This window comes from Candoia aspera, chromosome 1, assembly GCF_035149785.1.
Source record: "Candoia aspera isolate rCanAsp1 chromosome 1, rCanAsp1.hap2, whole genome shotgun sequence".
NCBI classification, from domain to species: domain Eukaryota; kingdom Metazoa; phylum Chordata; class Lepidosauria; order Squamata; family Boidae; genus Candoia; species Candoia aspera.
This window is the reverse complement of record NC_086153.1, coordinates 282,089,396-282,108,916: the sequence shown is the minus strand read 5'-3', so window position 1 is coordinate 282,108,916 and position 19,521 is coordinate 282,089,396. Positions and strand designations below refer to the sequence as shown.

The window sequence follows — 19,521 nt, the reverse complement described above, 5'->3', positions numbered from 1 at the left end:
CCCCCCACCCCACTTTTCTCTGAAGCAATGTAGACATCACCTACTCCATGGTTACTGCTGAACAACAGCAAGCGCAGTGGCAGATCTGATACCATCTCTGATCTTCATGCAATTTTTAAAATATACATTTTCAGGTCCCATTTTCTTATTTTGGTTTCTTGAAGCTTTGTAGCAGTCAGAGGAAAGAAGCTTAAATCTGCCTCATGGTTTTTGTTTTCAAAGTGTTGACATACATATAATTACAGTGTTATCACAATTCTTCAGCTTGCTGAGGCTAGCTATTTCACGGACAAATTACATATTATTTGCTAAGGAATATTAATTTCTCAGAGAGCCAGTTTGGTGTAGTGGTTAAGGCGCCGGGCTAGAAACCGGGAGACCATGAGTTCTAGTCCTGCCTTAGGCACAAAACCAGCTGGGTGACCTTGGGCCAGTCACTCTCTCTCAGCCCCATGAAGTAGGCAGTGGCAAGCCACTTCTGAAAAGCCTTGCCAAGAAAACTGCAGGGACTTGTCCAGGCAGTCTCCAAGAATCAGACACAATTGAACAGATTTAAAAAAAAGTTAACTTCTCAACTCTGCGTGTTTTTAAAAACAAAAACAAATCTATACATTTTCTTCAGCTGAGAGTAGAGAAGCTTCTGACTAATCTTCCTTTCTAGATGGTTGACTTTGTGATCTAGAAACAGTGAGACAGGGAAAGCAAAGAAGCACTGGACACCTATATGTAGTTCCAATAGTAGAGAATATCTGTAGCTCAGGGTTGAACTGTGGAGTCCTTGGTGCTCTCTGAGCTTGGTTGTTTGCTTGCAGACGTTTCATTACCCAACTAGGTAACACCAACCGAGCACCAAGAACTCCACAAAGCAAAGAAGGTATGTTATTTAAATTTGGAAAGAGAAAATGGCTGGGAGAGAATAGGTTGCTGCCTCCCCTGACACTTCTCTACTCAGAAAATCCTCTTCAAAAGCAGGTTTCAATAAAGAAACAGGCCAGTAGGATGACTGGGACATGGTGGATTTTCACAGGATGCATTTGAAAGAGCTCATGGAAGCTCTGTAGATGTAGATGTAGACGTAGACGTAGATATACAGTATGTGGAAATAATAGATTATAATTCTGGCAACAATTCCATGAGAAGAATAGAGCTAAGAGGACTTTCATTAGAACAACATGGGCAACTATTGTTCTGATGTAGCTTTTTTTTATACAGTGTGGAACATGTGTGGTAGGCATCAGTTCCCAAACTCACTCCATTAATGGCACTTTTGTTTTAGCGCTTCAAGCTCTTGTTAACATTCTCAAAAGCACTTCAGCCAGCCTTCACTGCTTAGACCAGCAGGGTTGTGAGGTTACAAATTCTAGAATTCCCGGCTAACCTTAAAGGCTGATTTAAATTCAGCCTTGTTCACAAACACTGATTGTGTTTAGAATGCAAATCTGGTAATGGCCTCTCCCATATTTAAGCAAACCACTGCTCTATTCCCAGAATTATTTTGTTTAATTTTCTAATTTAAAAAAAGTATTGCATTTCCAAGGCAAATGAGGCAGCTGATTTCTTAGTATTTGTTTCTTCCTTTATGCAATCCACTTGCACCTAATAGTTACCACACAAAAAGAGGCATGTTTGACTTCCTGGAAAATCTATCCTTCTGTATCATAAAAGGTCCATGATCGATGTCAGCCCTTTGAGTTAGTCTAGGCAGGAAACCAAAACCATGAGTACTAATACTACCTTTATAGTAAGGTTACAGTAACAGAACCTTGCACATCTGAAAGCACTTCTCCCCTCCCTTGCCTTTATTTTCCAGAGAACTAGGGAGGGTCCCTCCTGAGGTGCTTTCTCCACCCCCATTCTTTCTGTGAGCTGAGACATCTTTTGTCTGACTGTTGCCCTAGCTGTGGCTCTTCCTCCTTCCTCCTGGATGCTGACATTTCTACTGTACAGAATTTCAGCATGCTCCTTCCATTTTCATTTGATCTTCTTTGAATAAGTAACTATTTGGCCATTGGTGTCCTTTAACATACCAGTCCGAGGTTGGAACCTCCTTCTGAGTTCAGAGAACTTTTGGAAGACTTTACTTGTTTTTCCATATCTGTTTCCATCTTTATTCTTTACAGATGTTGCTGTAGTATTGCTTCTTGTTTCTTTTAACAGGTCTCTTGAAATTCTTTGTTAAGTTTCTTCTGAGAAGTCTTTCTTGGGAATTTCCACAGTTTGTTTGCGTTCTTATGTTTCTTGATCTTTGGCAGTCTCTTTCCATATTGATCCTTAACAACTTCTTTAAGTTCGCTCCACAGTTCCTCAGGTTCTCTATCAATGAGGTTCAGGACTTCAAAGTAATTCCTGATGTTCCTCTTGAAAATGAAGCGCACATGCTCAAGATTGTATCATGGAAACTGGTTGGTTTTCTTTTTTCATTTTAGCTTAACTTGGAACTTGCATTTGAGCAATACATGATTTGTTTCACAGTCAGCTCCAGGCTACATCTTTGCTGTTATAACTAAGTTCTTCTACCTTCTTCTACCAAATAATATAGTCCATTTGTTTTCTATGTTCTCCATCTGATGATATTTACGTATACAGGCATATTTTGTAAACACTGTGATCTTCTTACTGAAAGTGTCCAATTCCAATCAATTTCAATTCTGTGATGCTAAGATGTCAATGTGTTGTCAATTCATTCCATCTTTCACTGTGTTGAGCTTTCCCATGTTCATGCTTCTTATGTTCTGTGTTCCCACTGTAATTCTGACTTTGCAGCTTTGGATTTTCTTTTCCTGCACTGCAACATCAGCAATTAGACATCCCAAAGGCTTTAATTTAGCTATGTCATAAACACCATAGTACTCTAAAAGATCATCAGCTCTTCCTCAGTAGTGTGTTGAATGCCATCTGACCTGAGGAGCCCATCATTCAGCTCTATATTGTTAATTATTTTATATATACTATCCATGTGGTTTTCTTGGTAAAATACAGGACAGGTATAACATTGCCTTCTGCCATTGTCACCTTCAACATAATCCTATATTGCTGCTGCCTAATATAGTTGCCTGCTTGCTTTAGCTGGGTAGCTGGGATGACCTTCACATCTTGGGTGATCCTGCTGGGAATATATACTTTTGGCATATACGCCCAGTGTTCTTCGCTCATCCCTCCCAGAAACACCCCCCCGTCCCTGCCACAATGATGAAGCACAGCAGGATTGGGTGTGAGTTTTGATATGTAATGTAAAATTCTTGTTTTTCATACTTTTCTCTTTCCCTGCTTTTCCCTGCCTTTTGCCCTGTTTTATCAGTTAAGTTTTTTTAATGTTTATTTTATTTTATTATTAAATTTATACACTGCCCATCTCACTATAAAAGTGACTCTTGACAGCTTACAAATAAAAGTTATAAAACCATTATAAAAATAGAATAGTTTGCTAATGTTTAATAAATAAGCATCAAGTGATGCTGTGGACATCCTATCCCAGTGTCTGGAGGCTGTGGGGGCCTGGAGGGGATTCAACGGGCTTCGGCTCAACCCAAACAAGACTGAGTAGCTTTGGGCGTTTGGACCTTCTAGTGCTGGGAACCTTCCATCACTGGTCTTGGATGAGGTTGCACTGCCTCAGACAGACCTGGTGCACAATCTGAGGGTCCTCCTGTATTTGAAGAGTAGGTGACAGCCACATCGAGAAGGGCCTTCGCACACCTTTGGGTTGTGCACTAGCTGTACCTGTTCCTGCACCAGGAGGCCCTGCTCACTGTCACTCATGCCCTTGCGACCTCTCATCTGGATTACTGCAATGTGCTCTACATGGGGCTGCCCTTGAAGAGCATTCGGAAGCTTCAACTGGTGCAGAATGCGGCAGCACAGTAGTACATGGCACCAGTTATTCAGTGCAGGTAACACCACTACTCCATGAGCTGCATTGGTTGCCAGTGTGCTTCTGGGTGCAATTCAAGGTGCTGGTTGTCACCTTTAAAGCCCTTCATGGCTTAGGACTGGGTTATTTGAGGGACCATTTCTCCCAAGCTGCTTCTACCCATCTGATCCAGTCAGGGAGGATGGGCATGCTTCGGGTCCCATCAGCCAAAGAATGTTGGTTGGCGGGACCTAGAACACGTGCCTTTTCTGCCATAGCACCCACATTGTGGAACATTCCCTCCAGAGATCAGGATGGACCTGACCTAGCTGGCCCTAAAGACCTGGTTCTGTGCCCGGTCCTGGGGCCTCAAGTGTGTGCAGGGACCCACTCCTTGGCTGAACTAATGATTTGGGTTTGATGTTTCTTGTCTGCTTTGTATTTTAATTTTTATAATGCTTTCTGTTTTTATTTTATTTTAATTCTGTTTGCTGTCTAGAGTCACTTGTTGAGATGGACGGCCATATAAATTGAATAAATAAATAAACAAATGTGTGTGTGTGTGTATCAAGCTATATTTTTTGCTAGCTGAACTGAGTGGCATGTGCGCTTGCTCTGATCTGGATGTGGGGACTGACCGGGAGTGTGCTGGGTGCAAACTAAACTGGAAATTACCTACAGTAATTTTCCAACTTCTACAATATAATGATACATGTTCTCAAACAATACATTTGGCATCAGAGCAAAAGGCACAAAATCCATTTTATTTCTAGTGGTAATATAAGTGAGTTCAAAATGCAAAACTGCACATCCTTAAATTATTTATTTTTAAAAAATAAGAACTGGCAAACAAATTTTTTACTTTGAATGAGCTTAAAACATGCAGGCAGCTGTAAAACATGGATATGCTGCAAAAAGCAGCATGAAAAAGCAAGATTCATGACCATCCAAAGAGGCAAGATAATACAATTACAGCCAGGATCCAAAATTATCTGTATGGTAAACAGCATGCTAAGTGGGATGAATCTTCATATGGATCCATTCCAGAATTTCTTTTTGCTCTTCTAAGGTTAAATATTTTCCCAGCCCACACAAAACCATGCACAGCTAATACTGCATCCTTCACAGGTGGTCTAATTCTCAAGCTTTAGTTACTGCAGAGAAGGAAGCCACCGCCAACCACAGTCTTTGACTTTCTGCTGGAAAGCAGAACTAAGCAAGCAAAACTTAATGAAAACTTGACAGCTCTTCTTCTGTGCATTTTTTCTATGAACTGAGAAATAAATGAATCCTTTTCCTGGGCATTATTACTGGTCCAGCACTGTATCATCTGATCACCATATCTCAAACACGCTTCTTTGTCATATCTGCAGATTTCCTTGGTCCAGATCTTCAAACCATGTCTTCATTTCAAGTATTGTTTTGCTTTTTTTTCAAAAATTATTTTCAAATATAGAATACAAGTGAGGGGGTTATTCTTTTACCTATTACAGAGTCCTTGGTTCACCTCCTTCTCAAGAAGTCATTGCTGGAACCCACCATGATGGACAATTTTCATCCAGTATCTAACCTCCCTTTCTGGGGAAGGTGGTTGAGAAGGTGGTTGTGCAACAGCTTCAAGGCTCTGGATGAGGCGGATTATCTGGATCCTTTTCAGTCTGGATTCAGATCCAGGTATGGAACAGAAATGGCATTGGTTGCACTTTTGGATGATCTGTGGTGTGGTGGGATGGGTTGTGCATCCATCCTTGCCCTACTTGACCTCTTGGTAGCTTTCTATACCATCCACCATAGCATCCTTCTGGATTGGCTGTGAGGATTGGGGGTGGGTGGCATGGCGTTGTGCTGCTTTGCCTCCTTTCTTTAGGGCTGATTCCAGGGCCATTGTGATTGGGGAGGAGAGGTCCTGCCCTTGGCCCTTATTATGTGGGATGCTGCAGGGTTCAGTGCTCTCCCCTCTTCTATTTAACATCTACATGAGGCTGCTGAATGAGCTCATCCGTTGCCGTGGAGTGATAATATCCAACTATACATCTCTGCCCCTGGTGAATTAAGTGATGCCGTGAATGTGCCTGGTGTGCAATCTGGAAGTCCACTTAGACTTACGGCTCCTGCTCAAAGAGCAGGTGGCAGCTGTGGCTGGGAGGGCCTTTGCACAGCTGTGTGTATGTGCCAGTTGCGCCCCTTCCTGGATCGAGAGGCTCTGCTCACAGTCACTCATGCCATAGTCACCTCCAGATTGGACTATTGTAATGCGTTTTACATGAGGCCGCCCTTGAAGAGTATCCAGAAGCTTCAACTGGTTCAGAATGCAATGGCACGGGCAGTTACATGTGCTCCCAGAAGAGCACATATTGTCATGAGTACAGATGGTGAACAGGAGGGGGCCACTATCCAGGGGCAAAAACGCATGTGTAGTTTAGAGACTTTGAGCTGTCATTCAAAGAGACAGAGAACAGACCCGCCTTGACTTTCGAGGGTTTATCTGTCTGGGTTTTCCCACGCTTCTTCAGTTTGGTAGGATTTTCTGTCTACTATAGCAATAATAAAGCACTAGAGACTTCTTCCTCGTCTTGGCGTGGTTCTTGCTTAGTCAGGACACATATTACACTTCTGCTCTGTGAGCTGCATTGGCGGCCAGTCTGCTTCCAGGTCAATTCAAGGTGCTGGTTTTAACCTTTAAAGCCCTTCATGGCATGGGACTAGGTTATCTGAGGGACCGCCTCTCCCTGATTACATCAGCCCATCCTATTAGCTCTGGCAGAGAAGGCACGTTGTGGGTACCATCCGCCAGGGACCTACATTAGGTGGGCCCCAGGAGGCGGGCCTTCTCTGCCATGGTGCCCGCCCTATGGAACATTCTCCCGTCCCCCGAAGTTAGGTTAGCTCCATCCCTGCTATCATTCTGGAAGTCCCTCAAGACCTGGTTATGTTACCAGGCCTGGAAGTCCCAAGAAACTGGAGACATTCTTAGATGGCTCCATTGTGGTTGATCTTTTTACTTTCTCTGTGTGGTTTATATATTTTAATTTTTATAGTGTTTTTCATTTTTAATAATGACTTTTATATTTTTATAATGATTGCTTTTGATATATTTGTTGTTTTATTGATTGTTATTTGCCACCCAGAGTCACTTTTCGTGAGATGGGCAGCCATGTAAATGTGATTAATAAATAAATAGTAAATAAATAAAATACAAACAACTGCAACAAGAACAAAAGATAGTGATGATATAGTACAAAAAGAAAACTGAATATATAAAAATAAACTAAACGTGACCAGAAAACCCCTTTATAGAGTCATTATAATACCAGATGGGCAGTGAAGAAATATGACAAATAAATAAATAAATAAACAGGAAAAAAAATCCACATAATCACTGCAGATAACAATATAAAATTAATTGACTCCTTAAGCCTATCATTAAATCCAGACCATAGAGAAACATATTGCACCGACTTCTTATTTTTAAAACATAAAGACTTTTAAAAAATAAATAATAAACTCATATCCAGGATCCATTCCTTAAAATCAGGACAGTAAGTTTCTTTCTAGTTATGTAAAATTATCCTCTTTGCCGTGCCCCAGACCTGATACAGCCAAAGCTCTTCAAGAGATGAGAAATCCCATGTTTTAAGAGTATAGTTTAACTTTGCATTAAGATCCTTAAAGGTAATATTTCCTCCCAAAACTGTATTGACATATGTAATGATATGAAACCAAAACAAGACTATAGCTAGATAAGAGCAAATCACATGAGTTAAAGAACTTTCAAATATCTTACAGTGCAAACAAAAAAATCGAACGTCTATCCTTTTTAAAACTCCTTATTGGACCCATCTCTTTGAATGGTCCAATCAACATAAAATAATATTTTTAATGAATTAATTTCATTTTTAAACCATTAAGACATGTATTTTACAATTTTAACACCTGATTGATTGGTGTTCAAAACTGGATATTCTAGCTCTTTATTCCACAATTCAGATATATAATGAATACTAACTTTCATGTTACTTTTTCATTCCTTGTAAAATTGAATTTCTGCTTTCTATTCAAGTGCTGCATCTCTCAGGGATCCTCAGAGGGTGCTAGAGCATCTGGGCCGTACTACTTAATATATATTTCAATTGATAAGCAAATATTACAGGTAATTCATGTTTAACTTGCCAGGTCTCAAAACCTTTAAAACAGCCTTTAAAAATCAACTGATTTAATCCCTTTTTTAGCCCAAGGATCTCAGTAAAACATCTTCCTCGCTATTTTCCAATTTGGGTTATTCCACAGTGTCAGGATCTCATGCAATTATGGATCATAAGATAACCTTTTACTCATTAACGAACAAATTTGTCTGTATCTTTCAAGGCTGAAAGTCAAGCTCTCTGTTTAGTATACCTGGACTCTGCCACAATTACAGAAGTGTTACGTGCTTGCTGTCCAAACAGGCCCAAAGAGAGGAATTATCATAAAATTTCTTGTTCTAAACACACGCAGAAGTTAAAATAAAACCCAGTGATGAAGTTGAAAATCTGGTATGTTAAAGCTGCCATCATTATGAGGTAGTCTCAGTTTGATAAAAGATATTCAAGGGGCTTTAGCCTCCCGTAAAGATTTTCTCATCAATTTACCTCTCTGGGTAAAGTATCTAATAAGAATTAACACTGCAGTTCCCCCTAGAATATTAATCTCTATGTAATATTCATTTTTATAACATTAATCTTGCCCCAAAGATTTAATGGGAGTTTTAACCATTGACTTACAGTCTGTCTATTGAAACTGTACCTATGGATTTGGAAATATTTAACGTATTTTGATATACTTTGAGAAAGATATAAACCCAAGTATTTTATAGAATCAGTGTAAATTATAAGTAAATCTTACAGTAATCTATTGATACAGTAAATTCCAAAGGCAGCAAATTAAATGTGTTCCAGTCATTAGTATAACCAGAATATAAACCATAATGCTATAAGCTTTCGTGACAACACTGCATAATTATCAGGGATAGCTATAATATAATCAGCATATAAAAACAATTTATATTCAGTATCAAAGAGCACTACACTTATTTTCTGGAGACTGACTAATAGTAGACACCAATGGTTCAAAAATCAAATTGAAGATTAAAGGAGATAAGTGATATCCTTGCTAGGTGCCACAATGTAACTTAATAGATTGAAAGATAAATCCATTTGTAATAACTCTTGCCACTGGGTGAAAATATGAAATTATAATCCAGTGAACAAAAGGTGGTGGAAACCCATATCTTCTTAGACACATTTCACTTAGACACTCCCTGGTTTCATAGATTGCAGCGTTTCTGTGATTTCTTGTAATGTCAAGAAAGGTTTATTTTTATCTACCCAAAAAACTTTTCCATTTCAATATTTCCCAGGAAATCGATACTCTGCTGTTTGGTTCAGGGCTACCTACTTGATTTAACTGAGTATTAATATAATAAAACTGATCATTAATAGACAAAATAACTCACAAAATAACTGTCCATCATTGGCTTGAATTCCAGATATAAAATTTCATTGTTGTTTCAAACGATATGCCAAAACTTTACAGTTTCTTCCAACTACCAATATTTCTGGTTAAAAAATTTCAAAGAGTATTCAAATTCGTCTGAGCATAGAATCCCAAGTTTAAATTTTGCTGCTTTAAATGCTTGATGTGAGTTGTCTATGGGGTTTCTAGCATGTAACAAAAGTGAATCTTTAATTTGCTTTTATAACGATAAAATTAGAGTCTCTTAGTCTCCTTTTTGCTGAGGTGAAAGCAGTACTGAGTCTCCTGATAGATGTCTTATGCTCACCCCAGTGAGTTAACATATTGGTAGAGCCCCAGTTTACTTTTTAAAAAAATTCTTCTCAATATATTCTGCAAAAAGTTAATCTCTTAGGAGAGAAATATTCAAACGCCATCTAAAATTGGCTGAATTGTAACTGTTAAAATTCACAGTTAGAGAGAGTAGAGTATGGCCTGCAATTGCAACAGTAATATAATTTTCAGGACATAGTTTAGAGAGCAGCTATGACATATTTTAGGAGTGTTCTTAATGGGGCATAAAAGTTAATCAGCAATAGTGACAGTAGCTATCTTTATAATAAAAAAGTGTTCTTCACTGGCTTAGCTTCCATATTCCACATCAGTTTCAAGATTGTTGTTGAGCAAAATGTCTTATCCAATCCAGCTCCTAGGTCTCAAAAAAAGTATTGATTAGGTAGAATACGTGGTTCTTGCAATATGATAGCTGGCTGTAATTTTTCCGTCTTGTTGCAGTATTTGATGTTTACCCACATATTCCCATTATTTGTGCCAATGGCTTCAGAGGACAAAAACGAAGAAAAGAAGATTGCATGGACACAGACAGAAACTACAGTGTAGGATGTGGGAGCACAAATATACACTGTGACCCTGGATGTCTTAACGATTCCCATGATTGGAATCAGGATATGGCAGATCCATAGGTATGTTTAGACATCCTGTGTGATTTGTTTCTGAAATAATTTATACCACTGTGATTATCTGCTTCTGACAGCCAGGACTTACCTTATTTTGAAATGTCCAATACAGATAAAATCCCCTTGGATCTACCCGTAGAATGACAGGAAAAGCATTTGCAGTTTCCTGGGGGGGGGGGAAAGATACATAGATCAGAAATTTTTATTTATTAATTTTTATTTATGTAGATAAGAAACAAAGAAAATCAATACTAGTTTCTGGAGGAACACATTATGGACAGATGTTCCCATTAGTACCTTAGCTGCTGCTGGACCAGCTGGGCTGGCTTTCAGTTTGATCCAGCAGGCCTCTGAAGAGATTTCTGCATGAAGCCAAATTCAGCGGCCTGCTAGAACCACTGAAATGGAGCAGAGCTTATAACACAGCTTAGAAGCTGGCACAGAAAAAGAAAATTATCTTAGATAGCTTCAATGAGCATGCCAGAGAAACACAGGTTATTGCTCTTACACATTCAGCCCTCCCAAGCATAAAGAATCACACGCTTAGACACATTAAGTTAATACGTAAAAAGAAGCTTACTGACTTTATTCTTCGTTGGTTCTGCTACATCCATCTTGGTGGAAAAGATGAAGTTCCTTTGTTCTTCTTTTCTTTCTAATTACATAGTTTGCCCTAAACTCTCAGCCCTACAGCTGCCAAGAGGTGTGTGAAAGAAAGGGGGAAATCCCTCATCAAGGCCCAAGCACATGGCCCTGATGAAGAGAGCAGCATCCATGCTGCCTCTCCCTGGGTGGAGAAGAGGGAAAGAGAGAGAGAAAGAGGAAGTGGGAGTGGCAACAAACAGCTTCCTCAGAGTTGCATTTTGGACAACTTAATTTACATGTTAATGAGGCATCTGGATTTGCCAAAACTTCCAACACTGCACACCTCTCTGTGTGGTCTGGACTAGATAATGCTGTTTAAGGTTTCATCTCATCTTGTTAGTTTAGGGTTCTACTTCTATCAATAGGTGGGTTAAGCTAGGTAATAGTATCAACTTTTTTGCACTTACGAAAGCCATGTGCTGTTCTTATTACTTTGGCTGTCTGGCCCCATTTCTTTTGTCATCAGAATGACTCCTTTCTGTTTTTAAGGGTGCCTTCATAATGCATCTATGAATCTATTTCTCCTAATACTTTCTAGAATTTCACTTACACATTTCCTTGAGCAGAAATAAAGCCGACTTTTCCTAATTTCAACGATGGTTACATCAAAATGCAACAGATTTATTAGAAGATACTGTTCATGGGATGCACAGTTCCAAGTGTGCAAATTCAGTATTTTTTAAAGTAGAGCCCATACACATAAAGTGGAGTTGGATGGAAAACTATCCACAGAAGGCATGTTAACGGTATTGATACTGAAACATCAAATATGAAATGAAACGTGATTTTTTTTTAAAAAATTTGGCACAGGAATTCTGAGCTTTGCTAGAAATTGGTGGAATTTTTTTCCCTTGAACCTTCTGTGATTGTCTAGTTTTGGCCATGTTTTTTAATGAGGTGATTTATCTCTGTAAATAATTTTTATCTTGCTCTTCATTTGAAAAGACTTCCCAAGTGACTTAGATTGGTAGCAATTTTAATATTGTATTAATAAAAAGATAGTCCCAGATTTCAGGTTTATATTTTAAAAAATACAACACAAAAGGGAACACAAGATGAAGAAGAAAGAGTAAAGCAAATTTTTGCACCACTTTTTAAAATCATTAAGTTTTTAATAAGGTACTGGAAATGGAGAAGAAGACACAAAAGAAACACAGATCTCAGTCAAGTGATAAAGTATCCCTGTTCTCCAACTCTCCTGACAGAATGATTACAGGTTAAGTCTTGTGTCTGTCTTTGAACTGTGTGCTGCCCTGAAAGTTTGGTTTCTGAATATATTAGCTTTCACACTTTTTTGACAGCACATGCTTTGATTGGAATGTGAGGAGGATTGGAAATCGATTTGCAGCTGAGGCCAGTTGCAGTCTCCATTTCCAGTAACTTCATTCTGCATTATCTGAAACTCTGAAATTGTCTAAATTCAGAAAATACCTTAATCTTCTAAAATACTTAGTATCACTGTACCATACAGTATAAATGCCATGAGGAGATTTGCATTGAGCTGTTCCAATATGAAAGGCTGAGGTGGCATTTCATCCGAAGAAAAATCTACAGCTGACATTTGCAAAAGGGAGGGCTTTGCAGCAGCTTATGCCCCAGTGACAGCTTGCTCCAACTTAACCTAAGCATTAAAACCCAGATGGGTGCAGGTAGCAAGTTTTGTTTATTCGTTTAGTCGCCTCCGACTCTTTGTGACTTCATGGACCAGCCCACGCCAGAGCTTCCTGTCGGTCGTCAACACCCCCAGCTCCCCCAGGGACGGGTCCGTCACCTCTAGAATATCATCCATCCATCTTGCCCTTGGTCAGCCCCTCTTCCTTTTGCCCTCCACTCTCCCTAGCATCAGCATCTTCTCCAGGGTGTCCTGTCTTCTCATTATGTGGCCAAAGTATTTCAGTTTTGCCTTTAATATCATTCCCTCAAGTGAGCAGTCTGGCTTGATTTCCTGGAGGATGGACTGGTTTGATCTTCTTGCAGTCCAAGGCACTCTCAGAATTTTCCTCCAACACCACAGTTCAAAAGCATCTATCTTCCTTCTCTCACCCTTCCTTATGGTCCAGCTCTTGCAGCCGTATGTTACTACGGGGAACACCATTGCTTTAACTATGCGGACCTTTGTTGTCAGTGTGATGTCTCTGCTCTTAACTATTTTATCGAGATTTGTCATTGCTCTTCTCCCAAGGATTAAATGTCTTCTGATTTCCTGACTGCAGTCAGCATCCGCAGTAATCTTCGCACCTAGAAATATAAAGGCTTTCACTGCTTCTACATTTTCTCCCTCTATTTCCCAGTTATCAATCAAGCTGGTTGCCATAATCTTGGTTGTTTTGAGGTTTAGCTGCAAGCCAGCTTTTGCACTTTCTTCTTTCACCTTCATCATAAGGCTCCTCCGTTCATCTTCGCTTTCAGCCATGAAAGTGGTATCATCTGCCTATCTGAGATTGTTAATGTTTCTTCCAGCGATTTTAACTCCAGCCTTGGCTTCCTCAAGCCCAGCATGTCGCATGATGTGTTCTGCGTACAAGTTGAATAGGTAGGGTGAGAGTATACAGCCCTGCCGTACTCCTTTCCCAATCTTAAACCAGTCCATTGTTCCGTGGTCTGTTCTTACTGTTGCTACTTGGTCATTATACAGATTCTTCAGGAGGCAGACAAGATGACTTGGTAACCCCATACCACTAAGAACTTGCCACAATTTGTTATGGTCCACACAGTCAAAGACTTTAGAATAGTCAATAAAACAGAAATAGATGTTTTTCTGAAACTCCCTGGCTTTTTCCATTATCCAGCGGATATTGGCAATCTGGTCCCTAGTTCCTCTGCCTTTTCTAAACCCAGCTTGTACATCTGGGAATTCTCACTCCATGAATTGCTGAAGTCTACCTTGCAGGATCTTGAGCATTACCTTACTGGCATGTGAAATGAGTGCCACTGTTCGATAGTTTGAACATTCTTTAGTGTTTCCCTTTTTTGGTATGGGGATATAAGTTGATTTTTTCCAATCTGATGGCCATTCTTGTGTTTTCCAAATTTGCTGGCATATAGCATGCATTACCTTGACAGCATCATCTCGCAAGATTTTGAACAGTTCAGCTGGGATGCCGTCGTCTCCTGCTGTCTTGTTATTAGCAATGCTTCTTAAGGCCCACTCAACCTCACTCTTCAGGATGTCTGGCTCTAGCTCACTGACCACACCGTCAAAGCTATCCCCGATATTGTTATCCTTCCTATACAGGTCTTCTGTACATTCTTGCCACCTTTTCTTGATCTCTTCTTCTTCTGTTAGGTCCTTGCCATCTTTGTTTTTGATCATACCCATTTTGGCCTGGAATTTACCTCCAATGTTTCTAATTTTCTGGAAGAGGTCTCTTGTCCTTCCTATTCTATTGTCTTCTTCCACTTCCGTGCTGTCATGAGTGCCGATGAGCTGAAGACATCAGCACATCGGCACACATGACAAAGACAAGGAAGCAGAAGGAAGGGACACAAAATAAGCATAGCACGCAAAGCCATCATGACACAAAGAGAAGGAAAAGAAGACAAAGACAAGGCAGATCACGAGGCACACCCAAGCTATTAGCAGGAGCGCCACGGAGATCGCCCAGCGGACAGCAATCATCGGCTGAAGGAGGAGACCGATGATGGGCGATCCCGGGGCACCCGCAGGGGCCCCGCAACCCTACACCTACCGGCACGAAAGGATGCAGGACAAAGGGCGGGTGACGTAACCTAAGGAGAGGGGGCGCTGACCGGCGCGGGGTATTTAAACCCCACACTGACGCGCTCCCTTCACTCTCGGCTTTTTTCCACAACTGACACTACGTGATAAATAAAACAGAACCTGCTTCAACCGAACCAGTGTCTGCGCTTTACTCAGCGGTAGGCAGTGCATGACACGTGCATTGCTTGTTTAAAAATAATTCCTTATCTCTTCTGGCTAACCTCTGGAATTTTGCATTTAATTGGGCATCTCTCCCCCTATCACTGTTGCCTTTTGCTTTCCTTCTTTCTTGGGCTACTTCTAGTGTCTCAGCAGACAGCCACTTTTCCTTCTTGGTTTTCTCTTTCTTTGGGATGTATTTTGTTGCCGCCTCCTGAACAATGTTGCGAACTTCTGTCCAGAGTTCTTCCGGGACCCTATCTACTCAGTCCAGTCCCTTAAATCTATTCTTCACCTCCACTGCATATTCCTTAGGGATATTAGTGAGCTCATATCTAGCTGATCTGTGGGTCTTCCCTAATCTCTTGAGTCTGATCCTAAATTGTGCAAGAAGAACTTCGTGATCTGAACTACAGTCAGCTCCAGGTCTTGTTTTTACCGACTGTATAGATGTCTGCCACCTTTGGCTGCAAAGGATGTAGTCAATCTGATCTCGGTGTTGTCCATCTGGTGAAGTCCATGTATAAAGCCGTCTCTTAGGTTGTTGGAAGAGAGTGTTATGCAGAGTGAGTTGTCTTGGCAAAATTCTATCAGTCTATGTCCTGCTTTGTTTTGTTCTCCCAGGCCATGCTTACCTGTAATTCCAGGTGTCATTTGACTGCCCACCTTAGCATTCCAGTCTCCTGTGATGAAAATAACATCTCTTTTAGGCCTGTTGTCCAGTAGGTGCTGCAGATCCTCATAGAACTGCTCTACTTCAGCTTCTTCAGCATCTATGGTTGGGGCGTATATTTGGATCACTGTGATGTTAGATGGCTTGCCCTGAATTCAAATTGAGACCATTCTGTCGTTTTTTGGATTGTATCCAAGCGCTGCTTTAGCCACTTTACTTTTAATTATGAAGGCTACTCCATTTCTTCTGTGGTCCTCTTGTCCACAGTAGTAGATCTGGTGGTCATCTGATGTGAAGTGGCCCATTCCAGCCCATTTCAGTTCACTGACGCCCAAAATGTCTATCTTTAATCTTGACATCTCACCAATTACCACATCCAATTTGCCCTGGCTCATAGATCTTACATTCCAGGTTCCAATGGTGTGTTGATCCTTAGAACATCGGATTCGCCGTTCACCACCAGCACCGTCGGCCGCTAGCCGTCCGTTCGGCTTTGAGCTAGCTGTGTCATCATGTCTGGGGCTAGTTGAACTCATCCTCTGTTCCTCCCCAGTAGCATTTTGACCATCTTCTGACCTGGGGGTCTCATCTTCCAATGGTATACCGACATATCTCTGGTTGTACTGATCCATTTAGTTTTCACGGCAAGAATACTGGGGTGGGTTGCCATTACCTTCCCCAGAGATCGCATTTAGTCTGACCTCTCTGTCATGACCTTCCCATCTTGGGTGGCCCTTCATGGTTTAGCTCATGGCATCACTGAGGTGCTCAAGCTCCAGCACCACGACAAGGTAACAATCCTTTGCTGAAGAAATTCAATATTATAATAGTATAATATAACCAAAACAAAATATTATTGTAAGATATCACAAAATATCTGCCATAATAACACATATTGCTGCATCCTTTGATTGGTAGAAAATATTGATCATTTTTGGGGGGATTGTATATTAAAGTACATTAGTAAATTGATGTGAAAATCCTTAGATGTTAAAGATATTAATGTAATGTTGAATTATATACCAAAATATTGGAATATGACTGTTTATCAGGAATGATGGCTGTATTGAGCATGGGGCGGTGGCCAAAAGAATTATATTAAGAAATTGGAAAAGTGATATTATTCCAGATGTCAAGGAATGGTTGTTGGAAATGTGGGATCTATCTGTTTTGGAAAGGCTATTTTCTACCAAAGGATGCAGCAATATTTATTTGTTTGTTTATTTGTTTGTTTGTTTGTTTATTTTTAAAATTTCATCACTGCCCATCTCACTCAAGAATGACTCTGGGCAGTTTACATTAAAATATACTTTGTATTATTAGTCTTTTCTGCAAAATGAATATTCTGCAACCTTGGAATCTGTGGAAATATGAAGAGCCACACTGGATTCCCTGTTTACTAGCAGACTTTAGTTATTACCATTTAAACACAGAGCTGTTTCCATTTTGTTTAAAGCATGATTGATATTAATGAGATTATTTTGTGCTTTCTGCCAAACTTTGTGAAGTATTGGAAAACTGCAGTTAAGCCTAATTTTACAAGTTGTATTAATAAAGAACTCATAAATTAGGATGCTTAGTAATAGTAGGCATGTAAGATCACATGACCACAGACTTATATGACCGCATCTTAGCATCATATATGAAGAAATTACTTATTGACAGACCTCCACCAAAAGTCTCTTAATTTCTCTGTCAGGGTGATAAGAAAAGGAACCAATTCATCAATCCAGGGATAATTGTCTACAGTATATCAGCAAAGTCCCTTTCTAAGGGCTACTTAAAGGCCCACTACTCTGCCTTCCTTAAACAGGCAGAATTTGAACTAGAGATTGTCCTCAATTTGTTTAGACGTAAAGCCGCCTTAACCCACATCCATGGATGTTCGTTGCAACACGTATGACTTACACCTTAAGTGCAGTCCACAGCCTATTCCCCAAGACCTCCAAGTGGGTCTGGTTTTGCTCCCATGTACATATCAAAGCGAGAATTGCCACTGTACTTACGTCATCCCACTTGATAAAGCGTTCACCTTCGATCATGTACTTCTTCACCTCAGGAGGGGATAGGATAGGGGTAAGCACTGACATTTTGGCATACACCCCCAAGGTTGGGCAGGGGATTGTCTTTCTTCTTTTGCTCTGCCTCCTTTCTGTCTTTTGGAGCTTCTTCTCACATAGTGCTCACTGATACTTCAGGATCCCAACGTGCTTTATGGGCATGGAAAATGCCGTGATGGATTCCAGAGACAAATGCTGAGCCCCTGATCTGCATAGGCAAATGATGGGCTTTCTAAAGCACATAGGTGGATGCAGCAAAGTCCAGAAGCGGCAGGCTAGGTAGACAGAAGCGATCAACAGGAACCATAAAACGGCAGAAAAGAAACCAACAAGCCAGGGCTTCCTGATCTCAACTTCCTCATAAAAACTTCTGCTTCTCTCCTCACCAGTTCAGAAATTATTTCAACATTCTTTTCCTTTCTGAGACTTTTCATTTCTCAAAATTAACCATCGTGGCAGGGAATTCAGACAGCTCTTCTCAGTACTTGGAAATTAGAGGAATTGAAGTCCCAACATACCCAGAGGGTATGACATTGGAAAAAGCCAAGATATTTGGTTATCTGGCTGCTCTGTTTTTCTTTGAGAAGCTGATTAATTGCTGTTCCCTCCCCTTATGAATTGTGGCCTCTTCACAGAATGTGGCTGCTCCTTGCCTATTCAGTATTTCTCAGGCTTGGCAACTTTAAGATGTGTGGACTTCAACTGCCAGAATTCCCCAGCCAACATGGCTGTCTGGGGAATTCTGGGAGTTGAAGTCCACATGTCTTAAAGTTGCTAAGTTTGAGAAACACTGTATTAGATGAAAGGCAGAACTTCCCACATCCCTATACTCAATATCCCTAGCACCATTTCCCTATAAAATATACTATTCTTGTTTGTGATTTCTTTAGAGCAGCCTTTCTCAATCTTTTGAACCTGGTGGAACCCTTGAAATGGCCTCAGGGAACCCCTGCAAATTCAGGCTCAAATATAGGCCAGAAGTTACAAAAGTATTATATTTGCTTCATGGTTAGGCCTGTATTACAGGCTTTAACAGTGTTCTTAAACTAAAGAATGAAACTTACCTCTTTAATATGAAGCTGCCTGAATTTGAAATAATTTTTTAAATAAATCGTGATCTCTCCGTGAATCCCTAGTGACCTCTCGCGGCACCCTAGGGCGCCACAGAACTCTGGTGGAGAAACTCTGCTTTAGAGACTAGCTCTACTTGTCCTGTATCATTCAAGCACAGAAATGATGGGGTGAGCTATTTTAAAAAGTTAGCTCACATCCCATAACAGTGCCTTGCGCCTTCTTGAATTTGAATTTAACTTTATTTATATAGGACTGCAATAGTCCAGTTGACTGTAAGGTGACAGCAAAGAGTTTTCTGGATCTCTTTGCAGCATCTACAGTAATGATTGGTAGGATTTTTTTTTTTTTTTTTTTTGCAATTGCTGTCTGGAAGTCCTAATCTGTTTTCGGGGATTTATTTGCTGGTTTTTTTCCCTGAGACTTTTCTTGCTTTCAATCCACCATACACATTTTTCCCCGTTCCATTATACATGAAGCTGATACACTGTTCCTGTTCTTTCAGAAAGGATTTTCAAGTATCACACAGTTAAGACATTTTTAAGAATGTGTTCTCTGTGCATTATAATGTTTTGCACTTTATCTTTGATAGACATCTAAATACCACTTTCTGTTTAGCATCAGAGAGTTCGAAGCAACCTCAAAGATCACCTAGTCTGACTTCCATCAGTGTAAGACAGTGATAAATATCTGCCCTCTCCTTAAAACCAAACAAAGCAAAACAAAAAACAAAAGCAAATTTCAAGTCAGTCTGTACTACCATCAGTTCATACTACAGTACAGGATTTGCCTTTACAAAAAAGAGGACAACAGAAGACAAACACGATTTTTAAAAAGGTCTACTTTGTAGAGCTGTCAAGATAGCAACAGTCATT

At 40.2% G+C, this 19,521-nt stretch overlaps 1 protein-coding gene across 1 annotated transcript in view; it reads right to left on the bottom strand.

Annotated features, from left to right (window-relative positions):
- Window positions 1-17,869, bottom strand: part of PLCB2 (phospholipase C beta 2) — a 72,393-nt gene extending 54,524 nt beyond the window's left edge. Inside the window, exons 1-2 of the mRNA XM_063289963.1 lie at window positions 17,522-17,869; window positions 10,406-10,483 (exon numbers count right to left, since the gene is read on the bottom strand). Of these exons, the coding sequence (XP_063146033.1) occupies window positions 10,406-10,483; window positions 17,522-17,605 (162 nt within the window). The 5' untranslated portion in view covers window positions 17,606-17,869. The remainder of the gene's footprint in view (window positions 1-10,405; window positions 10,484-17,521) is intronic.
- Between the last annotated feature and the right edge of the window lie 1,652 nt (window positions 17,870-19,521).